Below are 27091 nucleotides of genomic sequence, written 5' to 3' on the forward strand. Positions count from 1 at the left end.
CTGCTGCTATTGCTCCGCTAGGCTGATGTCCTTAGTCCTCCTGTGATCTGCAATCTCGCTCTGATACCATGTTGAAGTTTCTAAATTTACTTAGTTAGAAACCCTCCATGCACTTTATCTGATTTATTCCTATCTACTTGTTATTTTCGTTAACAAGTTATTTACAATGTAAATACTGAAAATAAACACTAGTGCATGCTCAACATATTACAAATCAACACCTAAAAAGAAACAAAAGCAAACACACCATATGACACCATTATTTTTGGACTAATGTCCCTGGAAAAACCCAATGTGGGAAAACCAGTGTAGCTATCTGAGGGTTTTCTTATTAAACAATATCAGAGTACAATTTGGGTGCCGAAACTGGCCTACCCAATAGAGAATTTCCTTAGTAGTAATACCTCTCAGTTTCTGACAAATCTACTGGCTGAAACCTCGGATAATTCTTCCAGCGGCTACTCAGCACCAATCTGCCCCAGAAACCCCAGTGTCTGCCCAATCTAGACTGTGTCAGTCTCTCCTAGCCCAGTGCTGGCCTTGCGTCAGCCCCAAGAGGCACTGTGTCAGCTCTTTGAGCCTCTGTGTCAGGTACGCTGGCCTCTCTAGTGCTTTGCACAACGCTTAGCTGCCTCTGCATGGCCTTTCGTGAGCACTGGCTGCTCCTACGTCACTCTCTATGGCTGCTCTGCTGCTCTCCTGACACTATCTCTGCCTCTCGTCTCTCTGTACTCAATGCCCCTCAACTACTCTCCGATCACTGATTCTATCTCTCTTAGCAAACCCCGCTCTAGAGAATAGAATGACTGATCACTCTAGTGTATTCTCCAAGTGACCCTCAAGCCTCCTCTTATACTTTTCCTGTTGACATCTCAATGGCCGAGATTAAGTCCCTAATCAAGGGCTAAGATTAGATTTGGTTTGATCCATGTGTTTTGGACCACTCTAATACAAATTCATATTAATACACATTAATATTTTATTTTCCCTAAGTTTAGACTTAGGGACTCCATTAAAAATATTAATTATTTTAATATCTCCTGATCTGTTTAGAATCTGCCCAAACCCTTTCTGGGTATTGGAGATCTCATGTGCCCCAACCTATCCACCAAATTTCGTGGCTAGAGCACATCCGATGCTACCCCGAATCAACAATATATATATATATATATATTATTCTCAACAATTGTTTTTTTCTTAAATTTTATTTCTTTCTTATAATTTTTTTAACTTGTTTTTTTTCTTTCTTTGTATTTTTTTAATTTATTTTGTTTTATTTTTTATTTTCTATATAGATTTATAATTTTTTTTTTCTTATTTTTTTTGAAAAGTTACAACCCTAGTGAAACATGGTTATTCACCTCTTTGGGGTATAATATAAAATATATGTCCACTTATGTGCCTTTGACTCGGTTAATTTTCTCCACGTAAAAAATAAAACTTAGCATTCACATAAAGACATTTTGTATTTATTTTGTTTTTCTTTTACCTTGAAAATACTATGGGCAATTACCATGAGTTGTTAAAACTACAATCTTGTAAACCACTTAATGAAGAATCAAGATAATCTTATCTACTCTTCCTTCTCTTACGTATTTTTTTTTATTTGGAAAGATTCCCTTTTAACTTTATCATGCACCTTTTATCAATAATGTAGAACCTTTTTATGTATATGAATGTTCTCCTTCAAAATTTAATATTATATTTTTTATATAATTTGTTTCTTTAAATCTTTTTTTTTCTTTGACAATTTTTTTTTTTAATGGCCAAAGCCCCAAATGATGAAACTAGCGAGACAGAGAAACTCCAACTTTGTGTAGCGAAACACTTCAATTGTGACAACAACAAGGTTGACGAAGGGTTAATGGCCAAAGGCCGAGATTTGCAAACGTGGCTCTGATATAAATATAACGAACAAGGTTCGTATACTCAGAGGAATGCTCTGATACCAATGTAACGACCAAAAGTCGTATACGCAACGGAAATCTTTAACATACTTCAAAGACATAAATGTCCATTATAAGACATGTAACTGTATATTGAATAATGTATAAGCATTGATATAATATATGAGATGATTACAAATAAGAATGAGGATCTGCTTACATACCCTAGGCAGGGGCCCTTTTATGAATGGTCATGTCTCTAAGGCATGCCTATTCATTACTAACTAACTAACCATTAGTTAATTAATTATTATTTATTATATTTATACTTATATTTATTTTTATATGAATAATATTCATAACATAACCATTATTGCAATCATGAGCTTTCATTTAATGTTATGGGCATACTAAAATGGACCATGGGGCAAATTGGATGATTGATCAATATTAATTGTACTCTTGTTCTCACACTTAATTTGGTAGGTTAATCTTTGAATCTAGTCCAATGGGACCTCCTTTGAGGCCTTAACATTTAGGAAGGGCACTTCTGAGGAAGCACTGATTGATGTAGTGTGTCCAAGGTAATCCATACTTACCATGTTGATTTTTCCATGACAATTTAGAATCAAGTTTATATCTAAGACACGATCATAAACAAACCAAAATGCCACAACACAAGTGCTTTGCACAATGGAAAATGTACAACAATGAATCAATATAGTACACACGAGAAATTTTCAACCCAAAACTTGTTATATTACAAAATTTAATACAACAAACATAGGGCTCCCATACTAGGGATCATGGCCTTTACAATTAGCCCTGATACAAGAACAACTAGGGCTTGAGATCAACTACACTTGACGCTCAATCTACCCTTGAACAAAGTACACTTGACTTAGTTGTTGAAGGAGATCCCAACTCAACTCTTTCGGTCCACACATCTTGAACACTTGGCAAGTCCTTTGCCACCTCTTCTACTTCTCACAAGTACTTTTGTAGCTTCAGGATGCTTGCATATTTAGATGAACACATTGCCTCTATCAATCTCTCCTGCTACTCCAAGAGGATCAATCTTAGGCTCACCAACAAATTGCCTTCTAACAATGCTTTACCTATTAGTTTCTGTAGTATCAGATGTGTTCTAGTCATGAAATTTGGTGGAGAGGCTAGAATACATGAGATTTCCAAAACCCAGAAATCGTTTTTGGAAATTCCACCTAGAAATGACCTAATTAGATTATTAACCAGTTTTTAAATATTTCCTAAGTCTAAGTTTAGGGAATATGGTTAATTAATCAGAATTAATTAATTCAAAGTGCAAATCATCTAGAAACTCACACAGATCGACTCCAAGATGATCCTAGCCAATGAGTAAGTTTTAATCTTGGTCATTGGTGCTCCAACAGAGGATTATAAGAAGTCGTTGGGCACTTGGAAAAAACACTAGAGACACTTGGAGAATTCGATTTTCCAGAGTAGCAGCAGTGAGTTGCTGGAGAGTTTGAGCTTCAGTGAGGAAGCAGAGACAATGAGGGGCAGGGAAAGTGAGGCTGGAGGAAGTTTTCCAGATCCAACGAGTGCATTTGCAGAGAGGTCGAGATTTCTCCAGGAAGCTGCGCAGAGGCAGCGCAGAGCCTCAAGAAGGTAGTTCGATTTGTTGGGAAGGAAGACGTTTTTAGTTCCAAAGGTCGGGCAGAGGTCCAAAAGTGCCGAAGAGACATTTTCCTAGTCAACAACAAGCAAAACGGTTAGACTAGTAGTTAGTTTAGGCAGCAGTTGCAATAGGCATCTCAGGTTGACACAGAGCTTGCGTAGGCCCCATTGGCCGACTTGATTTTCAGAGGCAGTGCAGTGCCGGAATTGCTTGGAGTGAGGGTAAATTCCCTCTAGATATCTTTGCTAGTATTTTTATTGCAAGATAGCCAGATTTTGACATCCAGATTATTGTACTCAGAATTTTTCATTGGTGCATAATAATAAAACCCTCAGCTGCTGCACTGGTTTTCCCAAGTTGGGTTTTTCCGGGGACATTTGTCCATAAACAACAGTGTAAATTTTATGTGTGTGTGCTAGTATTTTCTTAGTTCAATGCTATTTGTTTTCCGCAGTTTTTATTTGTGAAGGTTGCAGTGTGTTTATTGCAATGTTTCTGTAGCATGAAACTGAATAATTAATTTATCAGTTAGAAGAAATAATACCAATTTCTGCAATAGGATTCTAGTTGTGGAATTTTCACATGGTATCAAAGCATAAGTGATATGTTGGGAAGCTCAGAAGCTGAGAAATAATTTTTCTTCTCAGAAGGAGCAGCAAGCCGAAATTCTTAAGGCACTGCAGTGCTCAGACAAACAGGCTGAATTGTTGGGCTAGCAGTCGATTTTCAGTTGCAAGGGTGTAGAAAATTTGATTTTTCCAGGTTAGTGATTCCAGTAGTCAGAGGGAGTAGTTGCAACTCAAATTTTTGCTGAGCAAATCTCTGGTTGGACGCAGAGGGTTTTTGCAGCAGTAGAACCAACGTCGGGTGGAAGAGAAAAGCACACAGAACAGAGGGAAAATTTATCTCGAGGAACTTTGAGTCTTGGAAGTTCGATTTTTCCTTGCAGATTGGTAGTAGTTGGGAGAAAATCCTCTCACTTCATAAGGGAGTGCGAGTAGCGGATCAAAAGCCAAGTGTTAAAAAATCAGAAAGGCAAAAGGATTTTTTTATATAGATAATTACTTGTGATTCTTTTATCTTTATGTCTTCTTTATCTTTTAGTTCATCAAGCAATTACCAAAACAATAACACAAGGGCAACAGATGTAGGTAGACAACCAAGGACAAAACCCTATCGAGGGGAAAACCCAGTCAGCAATTCTTCCTTCAATAGTTTCTCGACATAATCCAAGACTCTAGACCCAGACAGAGAATCCCTCCAAACCAAGTCAGCGCTCAATCCTTCTTGCAGATGGCAACCCTTACAAAGCAATTTCGACCTAGCAGCATCAACACCAGCACCAGCTTCGACCCAACAGATGCAACAACAACAACTTCGACCAGACTTGGAGAATTTCGATCTCCCTTGATACTCCTCGGAATTGAGTAAGACTTGCCCAAAATTTCTTTCTTCAGCGCTTTATCTTCCTCTTGGAACTTCTTTCCAACTTCTTTTCCAGCCCTTAGACAATCTCACACTTTTCCAGCTTCCAGCTTCAAAGATTGAACTATGTGAGAGACAATGAGATGCTCCATATGAATTCAGATTCCTTGTATCTATAGCCCTTATGTGAGGTCGAATTACTTTTCTTGAGGTTGACTTGATCTTCTTGAGGTCGACTTGGTGTGGAGGAGACTAAATTCATTTTTGACTCAGAAATAATTCTTTTTACATTATCCGAGAGCCCAAGAAGGGTCTCTTTAAATGTACAATGAGTCTAATGACTCGGAATAAATCCTAGAAGTCCTCAATGGGGACTTTGACCTAAAACATGACGACCCAAGCATGAAGCCCATGCTTTAATAAGTCATAATAATAATAATATTTTCTTCATTCTTTTGATAAGTACATCTCAAATATATTTATGAAGACCGAACTTAGTTACAAATTTCAACACTCCCTCTTAACTAGGAAGGTATTCATCAGTACAAGGAAGATCTCAGAACACATGAACCATGAAGAATTTTAGGCACCGCAATGCCATGGACTAGATTCCTGACCAGGGCAATCTATCCAAGGTCCTTCAACAGTTTAGGCACCGCAATGCCATGGACTAGATTCTTGACCAGGGAAATCTATCCAAGTGGGACTAAGATGGACTAAATCTTTCAGCCTCTCTAGGTACCATTAGGCTTACTTACTAACCATCAACCCAGGGATCTAGGTGCGTATCCGAGGTCATATCTCCATGACCAACACCACCTCCCTACTTTGGGAACTAGAAATCAACACAAAGTGCCGGCCAGATGTCCTCCCAGGCAATGTCTCACACAAAGCCTCATCTTTTCAATCGATAACAAATCTTCCCTGATCAAACAGATCGGCAACAAATCTCTTTAATCAAACTGATTGTCAACTCTAAATATGTAAAGACATGCTATCAAACTTCCGAGAGATTTACCTGTACAAACACAACCCGAATCAGTAACGAACTTTCAAATGCACATAGATACAAACCTCCGGGGACTTCCAAACAACTTAATGTTGTTTGTCAACTTTTCATAGTAGGACTTAGAGCTTTTCCAATGAATCTTGATAGAAGATTCCTTCAACCCTGTAACTTCCTTTCCTACTTCTTAAGCAGCAACATATTCCATAAATCGATTCGACTTTTCTTATCTCAACAACCTTTCAAAAATACATTCTCCAATTTCTTCTATCCAAGTGTCCATCACAACTATGATATGACCTCCCTTTCAACTAGGGAGATTCCTTTCATCCGAGTTCCCTCTCAATCTAGGGAGATTTCATTCATTCAAGCTCCCTCTTAATCTAGGGAGATTTCTTTCAATCAAGCTCCCTCTTAACCTAGGGAGATTTCATCTAGGCTCCCTCTTAACTTAGGGAGTTATACTTCTTTATGACATCGGAGAATCTTTCATGGCTTCCATCCTTCTTATCAGAGTTATTCACATCATGCTTATCACATCAATTTTTCTTTACAAACATGTTCACTATCTTGAAAATCACGTACTTGCACAACTTAGATAGCAAGTACAACCAAATCTATAGAAGCATGAAGTTAACCATATCAAAATCACGGAAGCATTCAAATTTATATATCAGATGCCCAAACTTAATTACAAACAAGAGACACATACTCTTCAACTTCTTGCTAGGGATTTTGTCATAAATCCTATACTACTTCATTAAGGCTTTGAACATTTCATAACAAATTTCTTTACATCTAGGGTTTCAAGTTTCTTCCAAAGGTATGACATACCCTACTATATAGGAAACCCTAGAAACAATTCGAACAAATATAGATCTACAATGTATTTAACAACTTTCAAAATTTATATGATACATGAGCTTCAACAATCAAAACCAATCACAACTCAATCAATAACATGACTAGCTTCCACTAGGGTTTGTTGCAAACCCTAGATTTTCTCAATCAAACATCAATCACAACTAAAACTCAGATTTCAACAATCTTACACAAATCTCAAATTATCATATTGTCATCATATATCAGAGATTTTCACTTCTACTAAGGTTTAACTCCAAAACCCTAGAATTCACAAATACTATCATCCTAGAGAAACAAACTTCGACTAGGGCTTAGTTCCAAACCCTAGGACTCATGACCATCAACAATTAGGTCAACTCATACATCTAGGATTCCATCATCATGCACAAGCATATCATAACATGTGTTAGTCAAACCCAACTACACCAATATCAATAAGAGTTAGGCATATAACAAACTTGATTAGACTAGGGTTTGATCAGACAAACACACACATGCCAAGGATTTCATTTCTAAGACATTATAAGGGTCTTGCTTATACATTCTACCAAACCCTAATGATCTAGGGTTTCAATACAGGACATAGCAAACCCTAAATTACTAATACTTCAAAGGTTCAAGATTTTAGACATTATCATTCAATCCTAACACGTTAGGGTTTCCATAACCATACCATAACCCCAAACAAGACATCATCCAAGCATCAGTCAGTTACTTTAGACTTCATCAAAACATCAGATATTTTCTTTCTACATGTAATGTCCCCAATTAAATTAATTTTGTTAAGAATAATTCCCATTTTTGCAATTTGGTCGTTGGGAATGTTTTGGCATGTAAACTTAGGAAAAGTGGGTTGAGGCAGTCCCCACTTAATTTTTGGAGAAATACAGGCCACCAACTTTAGAGATAAAGAAAATTAAATTGGTAGTGGAATATGGGGCCCACATGAAGTATACACTTGGGGAAGAAGGATTTCGAATTCCTTGGGGCAAATCGAATTGGAGGGACCCACGAGGAATGCATGGCCAAAAATTATAAAAGAAAGGAATGAAGGAGCAATAGGGGTCTTTTGTCTATTTGAAAATCGAATTTGCCTTAGCTGTTCAGCTAAGTCAATATTATGTTGTTTAGCACAAGAGCTTCCTAAGGAGAGAAGCTCAACCTTTCTTCGGTGGACTTGAGTGCCACCCAACGAAGGATTTCCTTCATAACTGAGATTGGAATTAGCATGAGCTACATGTTCCACGCAATTTTGGAGTAGAGTACGCAGTTTGGGAGCAACCACTGTGCAAAGTGAGAAGTCACTTCTTGTTTGTGGAGCAGTGCTGTCGGGAAATTGAATGGAGAAGCTACAGGGGCGTTCTGTCATAATTTTTAGGAGTGTGGAGGTCAGCTACAGCCAAGAGGACCAACCGGCACATAGTTTTCACTTCCTAATACGCAAGACCACGTCATCTCCTCCATGACTGTGCAGTCATTGGAGTGAGACACTTTGGGGCAGCATCATCTTGGGGAGTTTGGAGTTGGGGTGTTGGAAAATCATTTGGAGGGCCATTTGAGGAGGATTGTTGGAGTTGGGAGAATAGAGATTGACGGGGTCAGTCACAGTAACAGAATTCGAAATTGGAAGAGGGCCAAGCTGTGAAGGGTCAAATTTTGAAGGTTGGAACCAAGGGAAACCCCTTTTGGGTTTTTCTGGGTTTTGGGCAAGGAGCACTATCCTAATTTTATAGAATTTTATGGGCACTCTAGAGTGGTCGAATTAGGGGGAGAAATGAAGCAACAATGTAGTTTTGGAGCAACAACGTAGTTTTCTGGAGGAGCTTGCTATTGTAGCTGTTGAGCTTTCTTATATTCATCACCTGGTGCTTTTAGCTTGCCTTGTGCAAGCCCAGGTGCATTTTCTCCAACTCATTCGTACCACACTACTACTATTAATAAAATCTTGGCCAGTTTGTGGATTTGGAGAAATTTCTGGCTTGTGTATGCATTTCTGAAAATTTATGTGTTGCTATCTTTGCATGTTTTTGTTATCATTGTAAAATTTCCATTAGGAACATTACATTGGTATCAGAGCATGATTTTGGCCAGTTGTGGGGTTGCCAACAAGATCATGGAAGACTTGGGCGTGTATGCATTGTGATGGGTGAACCATAGTAAAACTCATGGCTTAAGGGAGAGAGAGTAGCATTGAGGGAAAAATGACCCTCACCCACTTTGATGGCTTAACTAGGAGTTTTGTGAGAAAATGGGTACAAGAACTGGACACATATTTCTGGCTAAACCCCATGAGGGAGGCAGATGCTATTAGACATGCCACCTTGCACTTGGATGGTGTTAAAATTGGCAACTAGGGCCAAACTCCACCTGGGTCATCTTATTTATGACAACTGATATTTTTCTTGGATTCCTCTCTCCAAGAGGTGTAGGATTGATCTAAAGATCATCCGATTCCAACATGTACAAATGAAGTTATGAATTTATTTTGATTATGGACAAATTGTCAAGGTCAGCCAATAAACTCATGTAGGCTCAGAAGCCCAACAGTCACGTCTATTCATCCTCAATATTTGCTATAAATACATGATGACAACCTCATTTGGACACACTCACTCCACACACATCTCTCTCTCTCCTCATTGATTGGGTACGCATTTCTGGGCAGCTTTCTCTCTCACACGTGCGGAGGAAAGGACGACGAAATTTTTGTTTTGAGCGTTGACCGAAATTCTGGGGCAGTTTGACCATGCGTTGACCAGCAGCGTAGACCTGTTTGACTGCATTTTTGAGTGAGGTATTTCTGTTTGGGTAGGCCACATTTATAGGCACAGAGATCGAGGCCAAACGTTGACTTTGACCAGCGTTGATTGCAGCTAGGGCTCACTGCAGGGTTGGCTGTTTGACTGGGTTGTTTTGCGCTGTTTTGAGGGCTGATTCATCTTGCTGTTTGGAGGCCGAAGTTGACTAAAGTTGACCACTTTGTTGAGGGTCAAATCTGACCTGTTGACCAGCGTTGAATTTTCTGGTTAGGGCTTTTTTGCTACTGTTATAAATTATCAGATTTGTAAATTGCACTATCTCTCTCTGCTAAACTATTGAAGGCTAAAAGAATATTTGATCAAGGGTTCCCCACATTGGGGTTTGTCCTTGGCCGGTGCCACATCTTGTGTCCTCTTGTCTTGGCTTGTCTTCCACTGTTTATGTTTATGTTATATTTTCATTTTACTATCATTTTAATGTGTTTGCTAATCTGAATATTGATACTGGGATAATAAAGAAATTGAAGTAAAATTGCTCTAAAGCATAGAACATACCATTGTTGCCTAAAATTAACATGGTATCAGAGTTGAGGTGAAGACAAAGCCCAAGCAAGAGTGAAAGAGCAATCACCAAAGACGGAGGCTCAATGGGTTCCTCATTCCACTTCCCAGCGGAAGACAAGCTCCATGTTAAATCTGACTATCATGGATGGAAGATGTCTCTTGATTTTACCTTGGAAGAACAAGAAGTGATGGATATGTGCAGGGTAAAATCCCTGAGCCTCCTTCAAATGCATCGGCTGCTGCAAAGACCAAGTACAATCGGGCTAAAGTCAAAGCAAAAAAGATTATCAGGGATTCCATTGACAAGCATCTAGTGGCCTATATCTCCAAATTGAAGACCTCCAAGGAGATCTACGACAAGTTGGTTGGCATGTTCAAGGTTAGTAATGCTAATCAAATTCTATTTCTCAAGAATAAGTTGAAGGATATTGAGAAGGGAAAGGACGAGGATATTCAATCCTCTTTCTTGAGGATTACTGAGATGAAGAATGATCTACTCTCAATTGGAGAAGTCATTCCTGACAGGGAACTTACTCTCACCACCCTTAGATGACTCCCACCTGAGTGGTATGTATTTAGAACCACTATACTCAACAATGATCAAATTCCAGGGTTCGAAGAATTGATGTCGAGATGCATTCAAGACGAAACAAGAATGGTGGAGCAAATAATGCCTTCTAATAGAGGCCACCCCACTGCATTGTCCGCTCATGCCAAGAGGAAGAACAATGTAGGTTCAAAGAAGCAAAGTCAAGGAAGACCGGGATTCAAAAATGGACGGAAGGGAAGATGCTTTGTTTGCAATAAGTTTGGTCACTATGCAAGGGAGTGTCCTAATAGAAGGGATACACCTTGAGATGATGACTATCATAACAACTCCAGGGGCAACTTAAACAACAACATGACGGGTCCATTGACAATGGAAAAAGGAGTGTAGGACATCTAGGAAATGGTCGACCCTCCAAGAAATCAAGGAACTCTAGGTATGAAGAATCAAATGTTGTTAACAATAAGCAAAAAGAGTACTATCTTATATCATCCCTCTCCATTGCCTCTCCCCCAGACACTTTGGGAAATTGCCTGATTGATAGTGGTGCCTCAAGGCACTTCACCGAATACAAGGAAGCTCTCTCTAATCTGATAGAAAAGGAGACAAAGTTGGAGATCATCCTTGGAGACGATGCCACCTATCCCATGAAGGGAGAAAGGAATGTTACCCTTAAATTGAATCAAGGTAACACTATTCATTTGCAATAAGTACTATATGTACCTGATCTCAAGAAGAACGTGGTGTCCATTTCGACAATGGAAGACAAAGGATTCAAGGTGGCTTTTATCGATAAAAAAGTACGTGTTTGGAAAAGAAATTTTAAAGATGCTTTTACTCTTGGGTTTATGGTTGACACTTTATATCAAGTTGGAGGAAGTCCATTGGGAGCCATGTCTTGCGACACATCTCTACAATTTGAACTATGGCACCAAAGGTTAGCCCATCTTCATTATAAGGCCCTACCCGATGTGAGACAGATGCTGACAGGTATGCCCGAGTTCAAAGTAGAGCATAAAGGTGTATGTCCCGGATGTGCCGAAGGAAAACTTACAAGGGGACCATTCCCCTCAAGTAATAGCAAGACCACAAACATATTGCAATTGATCCACTCCGACATATCTGGTATGATGCCCGTAAACTCTTTGGGAGGATATTTATATTATCTCACCTTTGCGGATGATTATTCTCGCAAGACCTGGATCTAATTCTTGAAGAAGAAGGATGAAGTGTTCACTTGGTTCCGACACTTCAAAGCCTTTATTGAAAACCAATCCGAGAAGAAAATCAAGATATTGAGGACTAACAATGGGACCGAGTACGAATCCAATGAATTCCAAGATTATTATAGAGAAGCTGGCATTAAGAGGGAGACTACAACGCCATACACTGCCAAGCTGGTAAATTATGGTATGTTCTATGCTTAGAGCAGTTTACTTATTTTTCTTCTTATTAGCCACAGATTAACAATCACATATACATTAAGTAAAGTGCAGATAGAACATTAAATGATCAATAGAAAACAAGCCAAGACAAGAGACACAAGATGTGGCGGCTAGCCAGGGACAAACCCCAATGCGGGGAAACCCTTTGATCAAATCTTCTTTTATCTTCAATAGTTCAACAGAGAGAAATAGTACAAAATCTACAAATTGACTGTACTTTTGGGGATGTTCAAGGGTTGTTTCTTCAGGCTGTTCGAGGACAAGCTGACCAGAAATTGACCAAGCATTTTAGAGGTCAATTTCAGCTAGTTTGACTTTGCTAATCTAGGGTTTGCTGCTGCTAATATAAAATTACAGAATTCAGATTTTGTACTATTTCTCTCTGCTGAACTATTGAAGATAAAATAAGATTTGATCAAAGGGTTTCCTCGCATTAGGGTTTGTCCCTGGCTAGCCACCACATCTTGCGTCTCTTGTCTTGGCTTGTTTTCTATTGATCATTTAATGTTCTATCTGCACTTTACTTAATGTATATGTGATTGCTAATATGTGGCTAATAAGAAGAAAAATAAGTAAATTGCTCTAAGCATAGAACATACCATAATTTATCAGAGCTGAGGTGAAGACAAAGCCCAAGCAAGAGCAAGAGCAAGAGCAATCACCGAAGAGAAAGTTGGCAAGGCTATCTGAAATAAATCATGGGGTCCTCAGCATACTTCCCTGCTGAAGACAAACTCCGTGAGAAGTCTGACTATCATGGATGGAAGATGTCTCTCGATCTAACATTAGAAGAACAAGAAGTGTTGGACCATGTGAGAGGTAGAATTGTTGAGCCTCCATCGAATGCATCTGCTGCTGCTAGGAACAAATGGACCAAGGGAGAAGTCAAAGCAAGGAAGACCATCCAGGACTTTATCGATAAGCGCCTGGTGGCCTATGTTTCCGAGCTGAACACCTCCAAGAAAATCTACGATAGACTCGTGAGTTTATTTAAATTTAATGATACAAATCAAGTCTTGTTTCTTAGAAATAAGCTGAAAGAAATTAAGAAGGGCAAAGATGAGAGTATGCAAGCATATTTCTTAAGGATCACCGAGATCAAGAACGATCTCCTATCTATTGGGGAAGTAATTCCTGACAGGGAAATGACACTCACAACTCTTGGAGGACTGCCATCTGAATGGTATATATTCAGGACTACTCTTCTCAACAATAACGTAATTCCTGGATTTTAGGAATTAATGGCCAGATGCATTCAAGAAGAAACGAGGATGGAAAAGCAAGAAATGCCCATACTTAAAGGTCATCCCTCTTCCTTTTCTTCTCATACTAAAAGAAGAAACAATTTCGGGGCTAAATTCAAAGGAAAGGCTGGACCAAAGGGTGGAAGAAAATGATGATGTTACAATTGCAATAAAACGGGTCACTATGCAAGGGAGTGCCCTGATAAAAGGGACTCACACCGGGACGATGATCAAAATCCCTCTCAAGGCAATCAAAGGAATGGCAGGTCAAATGGCAAAGGTAAAAGAAGTGCCGGAAATCAAGGAAGAGGACAACCATTCAAGAAGGCAAGAAATTCCAGGTATGAATCTAACACTGTTAACAATAAGCAAAATGAATGTTATCTACTAGTTGCTCTATCTACTACTGCTCCCTCGGACTCGCTGGGAAATTGGCTTATTGATAGTGGTGCCTCAAGGCACTTCACTGGTTACAAAGAAGCTCTCTATAATCTGATAGAGAAAGAAACCAACCTAGAAATTGTTCTTGGAGATAATTCAAAATATCCCGTGAAAGACGTAGGAAATGTCACTCTTCAATTGAATCAAGGTAATACCATCCACTTACAAGATGTATTATATGTACCTCATCTCAAAAAGAACCTGGTGTCCATTTTGGCAATGGAAAACAAAGGGTACAAGGTGGCTTTCAACGATGGAAAGGTACGTGTATGGAAAAAGAACTTTGAAGATGATTTTACTCTTCGGTTTCGAGTTGATTCATTATATCAGGTCGGAGGAAGTCCGCTGGGTGTCATGTCTTGTGACACATCTCTTCAGTCCGAACTATGGCATCGGAGGTTTGCTCACCTTCATTATAAAGCTCTACCCGATGTAAGAAAAATGGTGACCGAGATGCCTGAGTTCAGATTAGAGCAAGAAGGTGTATGTCTAGGATGTACTGAAGGAAAGCTCAAAAGGGGACCATTCCCCTCAAGCCAAAGCAAGACCTTCGATATATTGCAGTTGGTTCACTCAGACATATCCGATATGATGCCTGTGAACTCCTTGGGAGGATATTTATATTACCTCACTTTTACAGATGATTATTCTCGCAAGACTTGGATATACTTCTTGAAAAAGAAGGATGAAGCATTCTTCTGGTTTCGACACTTCAAAGCCTTGATCGAGTATCAAACTGAAAAGAAGATCAAGACCTTAAGAATTGATAATGGGACTGAATATGAATCCAATGAGTTTCATGACTTTTGTAAAGAGCCTGGCATTAAGAGGGAGACTACTACACCATATACTCCTGAGCAGAATGGTGTGGCGGAAAGGAAGAATTGTACAATTGTGGAAGCTGTCCGTGCTATGCTCCATGATCAAAGATTTCCGAAGTTTCTATGGGCCGAAGCTGCAAATACCGCCATATATGTACAAAACCGATGCCCTCATCAAGCATTGGGTTCCAAGACTTCCGAAGAAATATTCATCGATAAGAAACCTAACGTATCTCATTTTAGAATTTTTGGAAGCCCTGTATATTTTCATGTGCCGAAAGAGAAAAGGAATAAATTGGGTGCATCTGGAAAGAAAGGAATCTTCGTGGGCTATAGCGAAAATACTAAGGGCTATAGAATCTATGTAGTTGGTCAAAGGGAAGTCGAGATTAGTCATGATGTCACCTTTGACGAAGATATGGCTCTTATCAAAGTAGACAATCTTCCTACTTTAAGGGGATCTAAAGAAGCTGACACCGGGGAGCCGAAGGAAAAGGAAGATGAGACGATGCCCGATGTGGAAGAACCTATGGATCCTATTGATCCTCCTTCGCAAGAGCCATCCTCTTCTAGGAAGAGGCCTTCATGGCTTAGGGGGACACTTGATGATGCTGAAGGACACATTGCACCCAGAGGAACCGTCCGTGAAAGTAAGAAGCCTAACAGGTATCAGGGATACCTAACCATCATGAGCACGATCATCCAAAATGAGTCTTCGTCATTCACAGATGCTGTCAAGCATCAAGTATGGAAGGATGGTATGACCGAGGAATATGAGTCCATTATGAAAAACGATGTTTGGGATGTGGTCCCCAGACCCCAGGACAAAGCAGTTGTCACTTGAAAATGGCTTTACAAGATAAAGCATGCAGTTGATGGAAGTGAAAAAAAGTATTAAGGCTCATTTTGTCGCTCGTGGCTTCTCCCAGAAGGAAGGTGTAGACTATGACGAGATATTTGCACCTGTTGCCCGATATACCACCATCCGCTCAATCATAGCCCTTGTTGCTTCGCAAGGATGGAACCTACATCAGATGGATGTCAAGACTGCGTTCTTACATGGTTCGATCAAAGAGGAGGTCTATGTGGAGCAACCCAAAGGATTTGAAATTAATGATCGAGAATCTCATGTGTGCAAGTTGAAGAAGGCCCTCTATGGGCTAAAGAAAGCACCCCGAGCATGGTATGAGAGGATCAATAGCTACTTGATGAAGCTGGGATTCACTAGGAGTGAAGCTGACCCTAACCTTTACTTCAAGGTTATAGATGACAAGCCTCTCATACTGGTGATGTATGTTGACGACCTCTTTTTAATAGGTGTAGACCATCTCATTCACGAATATAAGAGGGAGTTGGCTTTTGAATTCGAGATGAAAGACCTAGGACTTATGCACTATTTCCTAGGACTAGAAGTCTAGGAGAAACCAGGGGAGATTTTCCTATCTCAAGGAAAATATGTGGTGAAGATATTGGAGAGATTCGGTATGGTGGACTGCAAGCCCGTAACTACCCCGATGGAGCTTGACTTCAAGAAGTTAAGCGGTAGTGCTGCTGGACCTGTTTTACGAAATGCTACTGAGTATCCTCAACACGTCGGAGCATTAATGTTCTTGGTGAACTCTCGTCCGGATATATGCTTTGCAGTCAACACATTGAGTCAACATATGGTTGAGTCTCACCACTCACATTGGATTGGTGCCAAGAATCTATTGAGATATCTTCGTGGCACAATCACTCATGGGTTGAGATACACTACTGGAGATGTGAGACTACTTGTGTATACTGATGCTGATTGGGCAGGCAGTGTGGTGGACCGAAAGAGCACTTCCAGGTGCTGTTTCTCTTTGGGATCTGCATCGATATCCTAGATGAGCAGGAAGCAGAAGTCAGTGGCTTTGAGCACCGCCGAGGCAGAGTACATTGTTGCTAGCATGGACTCCTGTGAGGCAATCTAGTTGCGAAAGATCTTCAGTAAGTTGTTTGGATTTACATTGGATACCATCGTGATTCTGTGTGACAACCAGAACGGGATCTGTTTATCAGGGAATCCCGTATTTCATGATCGCTCCAAGCATATCGATATCAGGTACCACTATATTCGAGATATGGTGCAGCGAGGAGCAATAAGGCTCCAACATATCGGTACAGATGAACAGGTCGCCGACATTTTGACAAAGCCCCTAGGAAAGGTCAAATTCCTGACTTTCTGAGAATGACTTGGTGTCATTCAGAGACCCTCTTATGAGGGTCGAGTATGATGTATTGAGCTCTGGGAGCTCCAGGGGGGCGCGGGGTACTTCTTGGAGCGACATGTGACCACAAGGCGACTCACCATCCCCTGGTGGTGCACTATGTATAGGGTAAAGGTTCAACCTTCCCCTGTGACACCCCGTGATGACTATGGAACAAGATATGATTAGTTCTCTTGTGGGCCAGGATGATTCGTTCTCCGTGGCGACTATGGAACATGATGATTAGTTCTCCTGTGGGCCAGGATGATTTGTTCTCCGTGGCGATTGTGGAACAGGATGATTAGTTCTCCTGTAGGCCAGGATGATTAGTTCTCCGTGGCATCCACTGGACAGGATGATTCATTCTCCTGTGGATAGGATGATTAGTTCTCCTGTCGAGACATCCTACCCATGCAGTCTGGGACTCATGGGAAGTACCTCTCATCTAATCAATGAGCAGGGAAATGAGGATAGGGACCATAGTAGTACTATCGATGGACGCATCGCTGTATCTACCGTACTCCCTATGCTAGGATGACCTCCATTGATCTGGGATCAGTTAGAGTGGTTCACACTCTAAGACTGACTTCGGGTCAGTGGAGGATGGTATGATACATCCTCGATCATTTCTTCTTCTTCATAGTTCGAGTAGAGCAGAGCAGAGTGGGGTCAAGCTATACAGGACAGTGCATTTGATGGATGGATAGTAGCGACGGTTTGATGGATTGCAGATGAAGTTCTCCCTAGTTGAGAGGGAGTGTTAAAATTGGAAACTAGGGCCAAACTCCATGTGGATCACCTTATTTATGGCTTCTGATATTTTTCCTAGATTCCTCTCATTGAGAGGTGTAGGATTGATCTAAAGATCATCAAAATCGGATCATCTTTAGATCAATCCTACACCTCTCAATGAGAGGAATCTAGGAAAAATATCAGAAGCCATAAATAAGGTGATCCACATGGAGTTTGGCCCTAGTTTCCAATTTTAACACAAGCAGAATGGTGTGGCTGAAAGGAAGAATTGCTCTATTGTAGTAGTTGTTCGTGCCATGCTTCGTGATCAAGGCCTTCAGAAGTTTCTATGGGCTGAAGCTGCAAATACTGCCGTGTATGTTCAAAACCGATGCCCTCATCAAGCATTGGACTCCAAGACTCCCGAAGAAATGTTCATTGGTAAGAAACCTGATGTATCTCATTTTAGAATTTTTGGAAGCCCCGTATATTTTCATGTGCCGAAAGAGGAAATAAGCAAATTGGGTGCATTTGCAAAGAAAGGAATCTTTGTGGGCTATAGTGAAAATTCTAAGGTATATGGAATTTATGTGGCTGGTCAAAAGGAAGTTGAGATAAGTCATGATGTCACCTTCGACGAAGATATGGCCCTCAGGAAGATCAATAACCTTCCTATCCTAAGGAAGGACAAAAAAGCTGACACTAGAAATCAGGCTGCAAAAGAAGATGAAACAATGCCTACTGTTGATGAACCTATGGATCCTATTGATCCTCCTCCTCATGAGCCCTCTTCCTTCAAAAGGAGACCCTCATGGCTTAGGGAGACTCTCGAAGATGCCGAGAGACATATTGCACCAAGGGGGACTTTCCGTGAAAGCAAGAAGCCAAACAGGTATCAAAGATATTTGACCGCCATGAGCACTATCATTCAAAATCAACCTTCATCACAAGAAGAAGTCGTAAAGCAACAAGTATGGAAGGATGCTATGAATGAAAATACGAGTCAATTTTGAATAATGGTGTCTAGGATGTAGTCCCTAGACCCCATGACAAATTAGTTGTCACCTCAAAGTGGCTCTACAAAATCAAGCATGGAGCTGATGGAAGTGCAAAAAAATTCAAGGCTCGCTTTGTGGCTCGAGGCTTATCTCAAAAGGAAGGTGTAGATTACGATGAGATATTTGCACCTATTGCCCGATACACCACCATCCACTCGATCATAGCCCTTGCTGCCTCGCAAGGATGGAACCTACATTAGATGGATGTCAAGACCGCCTTCTTGCATGGTTCAATCAAAGAGGAAGTCTATGTGGAACAACCCGAGGGGTTTGAAGTACATGATCGGGAATCTCATGTATGCAGGTTGAAGAAAGCTCTCTATGGATTGAAGCAAGCACCCCGGGCTTGGTATGAGAGGATCGATAGCTATCTAATGAAGCTAGGATTCACTAGAAGTGAAGCCGATCCGAACCTTTACTTTAAGGTTGAAAATGATAAACCTCTCATTCTGGTACTTTATGTGGACAACCTCTTTCTCACAGGTGCAGACCCTCTCATTCACAAATGTAAGAGGGAGTTGGATTTTGAATTTGAGATGAAGCACTAGGACCAATGCACTATTTCCTAGGGTTGGAGGTCTGGCAGAAGCCAGGTGAAATTATCCTCTCTCAAGGAAAATATGTTGTGAAGATATTGGACACATTTGGGATGGTGGATTGCAAGCCTGTCACTACTCCGATGGAACTTAACTTTAAGAAGTTATGTGTTAGTGCTACTGGACCTGAATTGGTAAATGCTTCTGAGTATCGTCAACTCATAGGAGCACTGATGTTCTTGGTCAACTCCCGTCGGGACATATGTTTTGCAGTTAACACATTGATCCAATACATGGTTGAGCCTCATCATATACATTGGATTCGTGGCAAGAATCTTTTGAGATATCCTCAGGGTACAATCACTCATGGACTGAGATGCACTGTCAGAGATGTGAGGTTGCATGGTTATTCTAATGCTGATTGGGCAGGTAGTGTAGTGGATCGCAAGAGCACTTCTGGATGTTGTTTTTCTTTCGGTTCTGCTTCGATATCCTGGATGAGGAGGAAGTAGAAATCAGTTGCCTTGAGCATGGCCAGGCCGAATACATAGCTTCTAGTATGGCCTCCTGTGAAGCTGTCTAGTTGAGGAAGTTCTTAAGTGAGTTGTTTGGACATGTGTTGGATACCACTGTGATCCTCAGTGACAATCAGAGTGGGATCTGATTATTAGAGAATCTCGTGTTTCATCATCGCTCCAAGCATATAGATATCAGATACCACTTTATCCGGGACATGGTACAACGACGAGCAATAAGGAGCCATCACATTGGGATTGATGAGCAAGTCGCTGATTTTCTGACGAAGCCCCTGGGGAAGGTCAAGTTTTTGGCCTTCCGAGAACGACTTGGAGTCGTGGAGAGACCCTCTTATGAGGGTCCTATATGAGAAGGACATTGAGCTCTCGGAACTCCGGGGGCCTTGGGGTACTTCTTGGAGCGATGAGCAACCATATGTTGATTTGGAGTAGCATCGGATGTGCTCTAGCCACGAAATTTGGTGGAGAGGTTGGGGCACATGAGATCTCCAATACCCAGAAAGGGTTTGGGCAGATTCTAAACAGTTTGGGAGATATTAAAATAATTAATATTTTTAATGGAGTCCCTAAATCTAAACTTAAGGAAGTTAAAATATTAATGTGGATTAATATAAAACTGTGTTAGAATGGTCCAAAAGACATGGATCAAGCAAGATCTAATCTTAGCCATTGATTAGGGACTTAATATTGGCCGTTGATATGTCAATGAGAAAAGTATAAGAGGAGGCTTGAGGGTCACTTGGAGAACACACCATATGATTAGTCATTCTATTCTCTAGAGCGGGGTTTGCTAAGAGAGATAGAATCAGTGATCGGAGTTGCAGTTGAGGGGTAGTGAGTACAGAGAGACAGAGAGGCAAAGATAGTGCTGGGAGATTAGCGCAGGAGCCAGAGAGAGTGATGCAGTAGCAACCAAGGCTCATGCAGGGCCACACAGAGGCAGCCAGGAGCTGCGCAGTGCTTCAGAGAGGCCAGTGTTGCTGACGCACAAGGCCAAAAGGCTGACGTAGGGCCTCCTGAGGCTGACGCGGGCCTATTCAGGGTGACGTAGGGCCAGCGCTGGGCAGAGAGAGGCTAACGCAGTCTAGAGAGGCTGATGCTGGGGTTTCTGGGGCAGATTGGAGTTGAGGAGCTGCTGGAGGGTTTATTCAGGGTTTCAGCCAGGACATCTGTCTCAAACTAAGAGGTAATACTGCCAAGGGCATTCTCTATTGGGTAAGATGGATTTGGCACCCAGATCGTCCTCTGAAATTGCTTAATAATAAAATCCTCAGATAGCTGCACCGACTTTCTCGGGGACTTTGGTCCAAAAATAATGGTGTCATTTTGTGTGCTTGTATCTGTTTCCTTCAGTTGATGATCTGTAATATGTTGAGCATGCACTAGTGTTTATTTTCAGTATTTACATTGTAAATAACTTTTTAAGTAACGAAACAAGTAGGTAGAAATAAATCAGTAAAGTGCATGGAGGGTTTCTGATTGGTAGACTTACAATCTTCAACACCATAGGGTGAGTAGTTTAGCCTTCCCCTAGTGGTTTGCTCTGTACAAGGTGAGTGGTTCAGCCTTCCCCTGTGATACCCCTTGACAACATGTAGGCAGGATGAGTGGTTCATCCTTCTCTTGTTGAGACATCCTACCCATGCAGTCTAGGACTCATGGGAAGTACCTCTCATCTGGCCAATGAGTAGGGAAATGAGGATAGGGACCATGGTACTACTGATGGACGCATCATGTATTACCGTACTCCCTATGCTAGGATGATCGATATTGATCTGGGATCAATGGGAACTGACTTCAGGTCAGTAAGAGTGGTATGAGACACTTTCTTTTGATTGGGACTGACTTCTAGTTAGTAGAGAATGGTATGATACATTTTAAATCACTTCTTATTCATAGTTCAGCAGAGTAGAGCAGTGCATTGATGGTAGAGATAGTACATATTGGCAGATTGATTAGTAGATACTAGATGGAGTTCTCCCTAGTTGGGAGGGAGTGCTAAAATTGGAAACTAGGGCCAAACTCCACTTGGGTCATCTTATTTATGACAATTGATATTTTTCTTGGATTCCTCTCTCCGAGAGGTGTAGGATTGATCTAAAGATCATCCGATTCCGACATGTACAAATGAAGTTATGAATTTATTTTTATTATGGACAAATTGTCAAGGTCAACTAGCAAACTTATTTAGGCTCAGAAGCCCAACAGTCACGTCTATTCATCCTCAACATTGTTATAAATACATGATGACTTAGCCTCATTTGGACACACTCACTCCACACACATCTCTCTCTCTCCTCATTGATTGGGTACACATTTCTGGGCATCTTTCTTTCTCACACGTGCGAAGAAAAGGAGGACAAAATTTTTATTTTGAGCGTTGACTAAAATTCTAGGGTACTTTGACCATGCGTTGACCTGTTTGACTGTGTTTTTGAGTGAGGTATTTCTGTTTGGGCAGGCCACATTTTTGGGCACAGAAATCGAGGCCAAACGTTGATTGGGTTGGTTGTTTGACCAGATTTGACTGGGTTGTTTTGCGCTATTTTGAGGGCTGATTCATCTTGTTGTTTGGAGGCTGAAGTTGACTGAAGTTGACCAATTTGTTAAGGGTCAAATCTGCCTTGTTGACCAATGTTGACTTTTCTTGTTAGGGCTCTTTTGCTGCTGTTATAAATTATCAAATTTGTAAAGTGTACTTTCTCTGTGTTGAACTATTGAAGACTAAAAGAAGATTTGTTCAAGGGTTTCCCCACATTGGGGTTTGTACCTGGCTGGTACCACATCTTATGTCCTCTTGTCTTGGCTTGTCTTCTACTCTTTATGTTTATGTTCTATCTGTATTTTACTATTATGTTAATGTGATTGCTAATGTGAATATTGATACTGGGCTAATAAAGGAATTGAAGTAACATTGCTCTAAAGCATAGAACATACCGTTGCTGCTTAAAATTAACAAATGGAGATGCTATGGAGTGGTGGTACCGAGGACTGATCCCTTTGGGTCATGTAAATATCACCTCCTACACAGAGTTCACACAGATGCTCGTGGAGAGATTTGACCGAAAGGACACTAGACCCCCTCAAAGGGAGTGGACAGGACGAGGACAATTAGAGGATGAGACCAGGAGGCATTTATGCTCGTGGAGATCGGGATTTAGATGTTAGAAGCTCGAGGAGGAGGTTGGAAAGGAGGACACACAAGATGGTGAGGGGCACATCGATATCCCCTGTGTTAGCACAAGCGTCACTATTGTTGGAGACCTCTTTGATAGCACCAGTTGACACCTTGATGGAGAAACTAGAGCATAGACCCATAGAGCCATCTGATGATGTGGTGTCTATCGTTGATGAGGTGCCATCCATTGTTGAGGTATCCATTGATGAGGTGTCCAGGACTGTGTCCGAATTTTCAAGCAATGGTTGCCCACAACAGATTAGGGAGTTGCCTGGAGACACTTCCATTAGTGAGGTGTTGATGGGCACAGAGGCACCCAGAGCTGTGACAGAGTTCTCACACGACAACTATCTACAATAGCATTGAGAGCACCTTGAGGAACGTGAGCTAGATGAGGACGTTATGCTTGATGAACTACTTGTGGAGGGACAACTCGGGACTCTGGTTCATCCCATGGTAGAGGAGGATGGGCAGTCATCTTTTGCACCTGCCATCGATGGGGAGAAAATAGATGGGCAAGTGGGCAACAGAGCTGTAGTACTTCCAGTTAATAGCTCTCTTCAGACTTATGTAGATGGGGCCTACAACATTATCAGGTTGCCTCTACACGTTGGAGGGACAGTGGCCGAGTTACCTAGACAGATTGTATATGTTGAATGGGCCAGTGAGACGAGGTGACATGAGTTGCATAGGGCGCAACACTTGCACGATGGATTTGTTATGTACTCGTGGGTTCTTGCATTTGATCCGTCTCATGGGGTTGGGTGGCAAGAAGTATTGAGTTGGTACTATGGTGTTGGCAAGGAGGTTAGATGCATCGATGTCCACAGTTAAACAGAGGTTGTGGATTACCAGAGGGGCTCGAGGGCCAGATTGTTGTTGGGATCCAGGTGGGATTCTCCATCACATCTTGGAGTCGGTAAGTGATGGTAGTAGCTGCGTGATGGACTCGATGGTTGGGCACACACACCTTTTCATATCCCCTTCAGAGTTCTTGAGAGCACTAGTGACAAGTCTGGCTGATAGGGGATCCAACAGATTGTGAGTTGTATTGGCACGTTGGTCGTGTGTGGGGTCATTGGATGATCAGTGTACCCTTGCAGCAGGTTGTCAGAGGAGGTGGCATCAATAGGCCATCAGATAGTTCCTTGTATGGAGAGGAGGATTTCCCATGTATATATGGGGCACAGTGGTCATCGAGGAGAGACACCCTAGTGACACCACCACAAGCACATAGGGACATTTTCTTGCCAGATCTCTCAGGGAGGATTAGGAAGGAAGGCCCACTCATCCGAGAGTATGGAGATGAGAGGGTGGATACGATGGTATTGACAGGAGGCGAGTTGATACTTACATACATAGTCTTAGGCCATGGCACCTAGGGGTGTATAGGGGCATGCAGTGATGCACATTGATATGCAGTGGAGCACAGAGGTGCGCAGTGGTGCATAGTGGTGTGTAGTATCGCACCAGGTTGTCGAAGGAGCGGTTCACATCACAATACATTACCTCGTAGAGTGACAGAAACATCGATACAGGAGGGATACCAGTTGATGTGGGATGATGCAGCAACATGTAGCAGGGTTCGGTGGTGCATAGGGATGTGCGAATGGGTGCAGTTGTATGCCAAAGGGCATGAGGATACATGGTTACATACGGCAGCGTGCGGGGCTACATTGCGGACTAGGAGAGTGTTGCTAGCAAGGAGACTACTTGACAAGAGTGTTAGGCATGTCATTTGGGGTGACATACCTAAGTTTGGAGAGCGGTTCGGTCACGGGGCCAGTGAGTAGTGTCCACATGGGTTCTCGACCATACCCATTAGAGCTTAGGATCTCTCACTCACTGGCCTTTCAGGTAGTTTATGGGAGCCTTGTTGTGTCCGATCGAGGCCTACATTGTGGGTAGCAGGACTTAGGAGACTTGCTTGAGACGACTCTATGAGATTCAGTGCATTAGGGGCACGATAGGGATTCCCCGGTGGGGGACTAGGGTTGGTACGCGAGTTGGCAGTCGCGGGCTAGGAGATGAGATGATCTTTTGTAGGGGTGGTATACTGCTCATCTTTGGGCCCACACCTGAGGAGCTGATTATGGGGGAGACATGTGCCTCTACTTCATTAGGGCTTGATGGGGTTCTGCACGAGCAGGGGATACTGTGTATAGCTGAGGCAGTTTTCCTGTGGGTATCCTAGCTTCAAACATTGTATTGCCACTTTACTAAGGGTGCGGATGGCATTCTTAGTGGTGATGATTGGATGGAGTAGGACGGATCCGCATACACTAAGAAGATCGAAGGCATAAGACATCTGTCTATTGGCTGCATTCAGGGGGTAGCTATTTGGCACATGTGGTTACTAATGGTCATCAATACTACGCAATGGTAGGCAGAAGGCAGTTTAGCATGCATCAGATTAGTTCATGATATATGGAGCCTATATATTGATTGCATGCAAGGACTAGAGATGGGGCATGGATGGATTCCAACTGTTGTCAGAGCTATGCTGCAATAGGTCTGGCTGTGGGATCTAGGGGTTCAGTTGGTTGATAGATCACTCTGTCTCGTAATGAGAGGAGTCATGGCAGAGAGTGATCTAGTCCACTCGTGGGCCGACACATGGGGGTTCGAGGACGCCTTCATCGTATGGCGAGGTAGGCTTTCCCTGTTACTGCACAGGTTCAGGGTTAGCTTTGGATGGGTAGGCTTTGGCATCATGGAGATACTTGGGTAGGATGTATTTGGCCTTTATCCGTATTTCACAATCGGGTTCCAAGAGAGGAGGATACGACATGCACACGATGGGCAGTCAGTTGTAATCAGAGTAGCGCAACGTCGACATGGCGACATATTTTTTAAATTAGCTTGGGACCTTGGTATCAATGGATTCATTTATGACTGGATGGTGCACAGATTCAGGGTGACCCGGTGGTACATTTAGGACCTCGGTATTGTGTGCAGTGACTATTTGGGCTAACTGATTGAGAGGGTGCTTGTTCATGCATTGCTTGAGGATAAGTAATTTTTGGTGGGGAGGATTGTAATGTCCCCAATTAAATTAATTTTGTTAAGAAGAATTCCCATTTTTGCAATTTGGCCGTTGGTATGAAAATTTATGAATCTACACATTACAGATCCTACTCCAATCACTGGTTTATGATCTCCTACTTGTTCTTTACATTTAACAAGTTATTTAATTACATAAACATCGATGAAAACACTATTGCAGACTACACGTACGTACAGATCATGAACTAAAATAAACTGAGACAATCACACAAGGGACACCATTATTTTTGGACAATCGTCCTCAGAAAAACCCCACTCAGGAAAACTGGTGCAGCATATAGAGGGTTTGTATTATTAAGCAGATTTCCGAATACAACTAGGGTGCCAAATTTGGCTCACCCAACAGAGAATAAACCTGGCAGAAGTACCTCGATCCAGAGACAGATATTTTGGCAAATCCAACAACTGGATGATCAAACCCCACAAATGACCCTGCTGTCCCTAGTGCTGGGTAGGCATGGCTGCTCCAAGCTCTGCGCTGGAACCGTGTCACCTCCTCTAGGAGTTGCGTCACCCTCTTAGTGAGCCTCCCTTGCTTAGAAAGTCGATATGCCGAACTGCTCTCTCTCTGCCCCACAGAAAAACCCCAGCGTTGCCTCTAAGGACTTGCGTCAGCCCCTCTGGATTTTGCGTCACCCTCTCTAGAGCAGCGTTGTCTCTCCTGGTGGTGCTCTGCCTCTCTGCTATGTAATCTCGGCCTTGGATTGGATGTCCCTTTACCGAACTTCCCCTCACTGCAACTCATATCACTGGTTCAATTTTCTCAGCAAACCTCGCCCCAGAAAAATCGAACTCTTTGATCTCTTGGTGTATCTCCAACTAACCCTCAACCCTCCTCTTATACTTTTCCTGTTGACGAATCAATGGCCAAGATTAAGTCCCTAATCAATGACTAAGATTAAAACAGACTTGATCCGCATCACTTAGAACTTTCTCACCCATATTCTTATTAATACACATTAATAATTTTTTTCCCTAAGTTTAGACTTAGGAACCCATTAAAAATATTAATTATTTTAATAACTCCTCATCTGGGTGGAATTTCTCCAAACAATTTCTGGGTCTTGGAGATCTCATATGTTCTAGCCCCTC

General features: G+C 41.8%; 1 protein-coding gene across 1 annotated transcript in view; it reads left to right on the top strand.

Annotated features, from left to right (window-relative positions):
* Positions 1-22255, top strand: part of LOC149265009 (uncharacterized) — a 73713-nt gene extending 51458 nt beyond the window's left edge. The window contains exon 7 of the mRNA XM_089401503.1: positions 22217-22255. Coding sequence (XP_089257629.1) covers positions 22217-22255 — 39 coding nt within the window. The remainder of the gene's footprint in view (positions 1-22216) is intronic.
* Positions 22256-27091: the final 4836 nt, after the last annotated feature.

The sequence above is a fragment of the Pinus tabuliformis genome, chromosome 6 (genome assembly GCF_031772625.1).
Source record: "Pinus tabuliformis cultivar Carrire ecotype Pingquan chromosome 6, CPIR1, whole genome shotgun sequence".
Classification (NCBI taxonomy): domain Eukaryota; kingdom Viridiplantae; phylum Streptophyta; class Pinopsida; order Pinales; family Pinaceae; genus Pinus; species Pinus tabuliformis.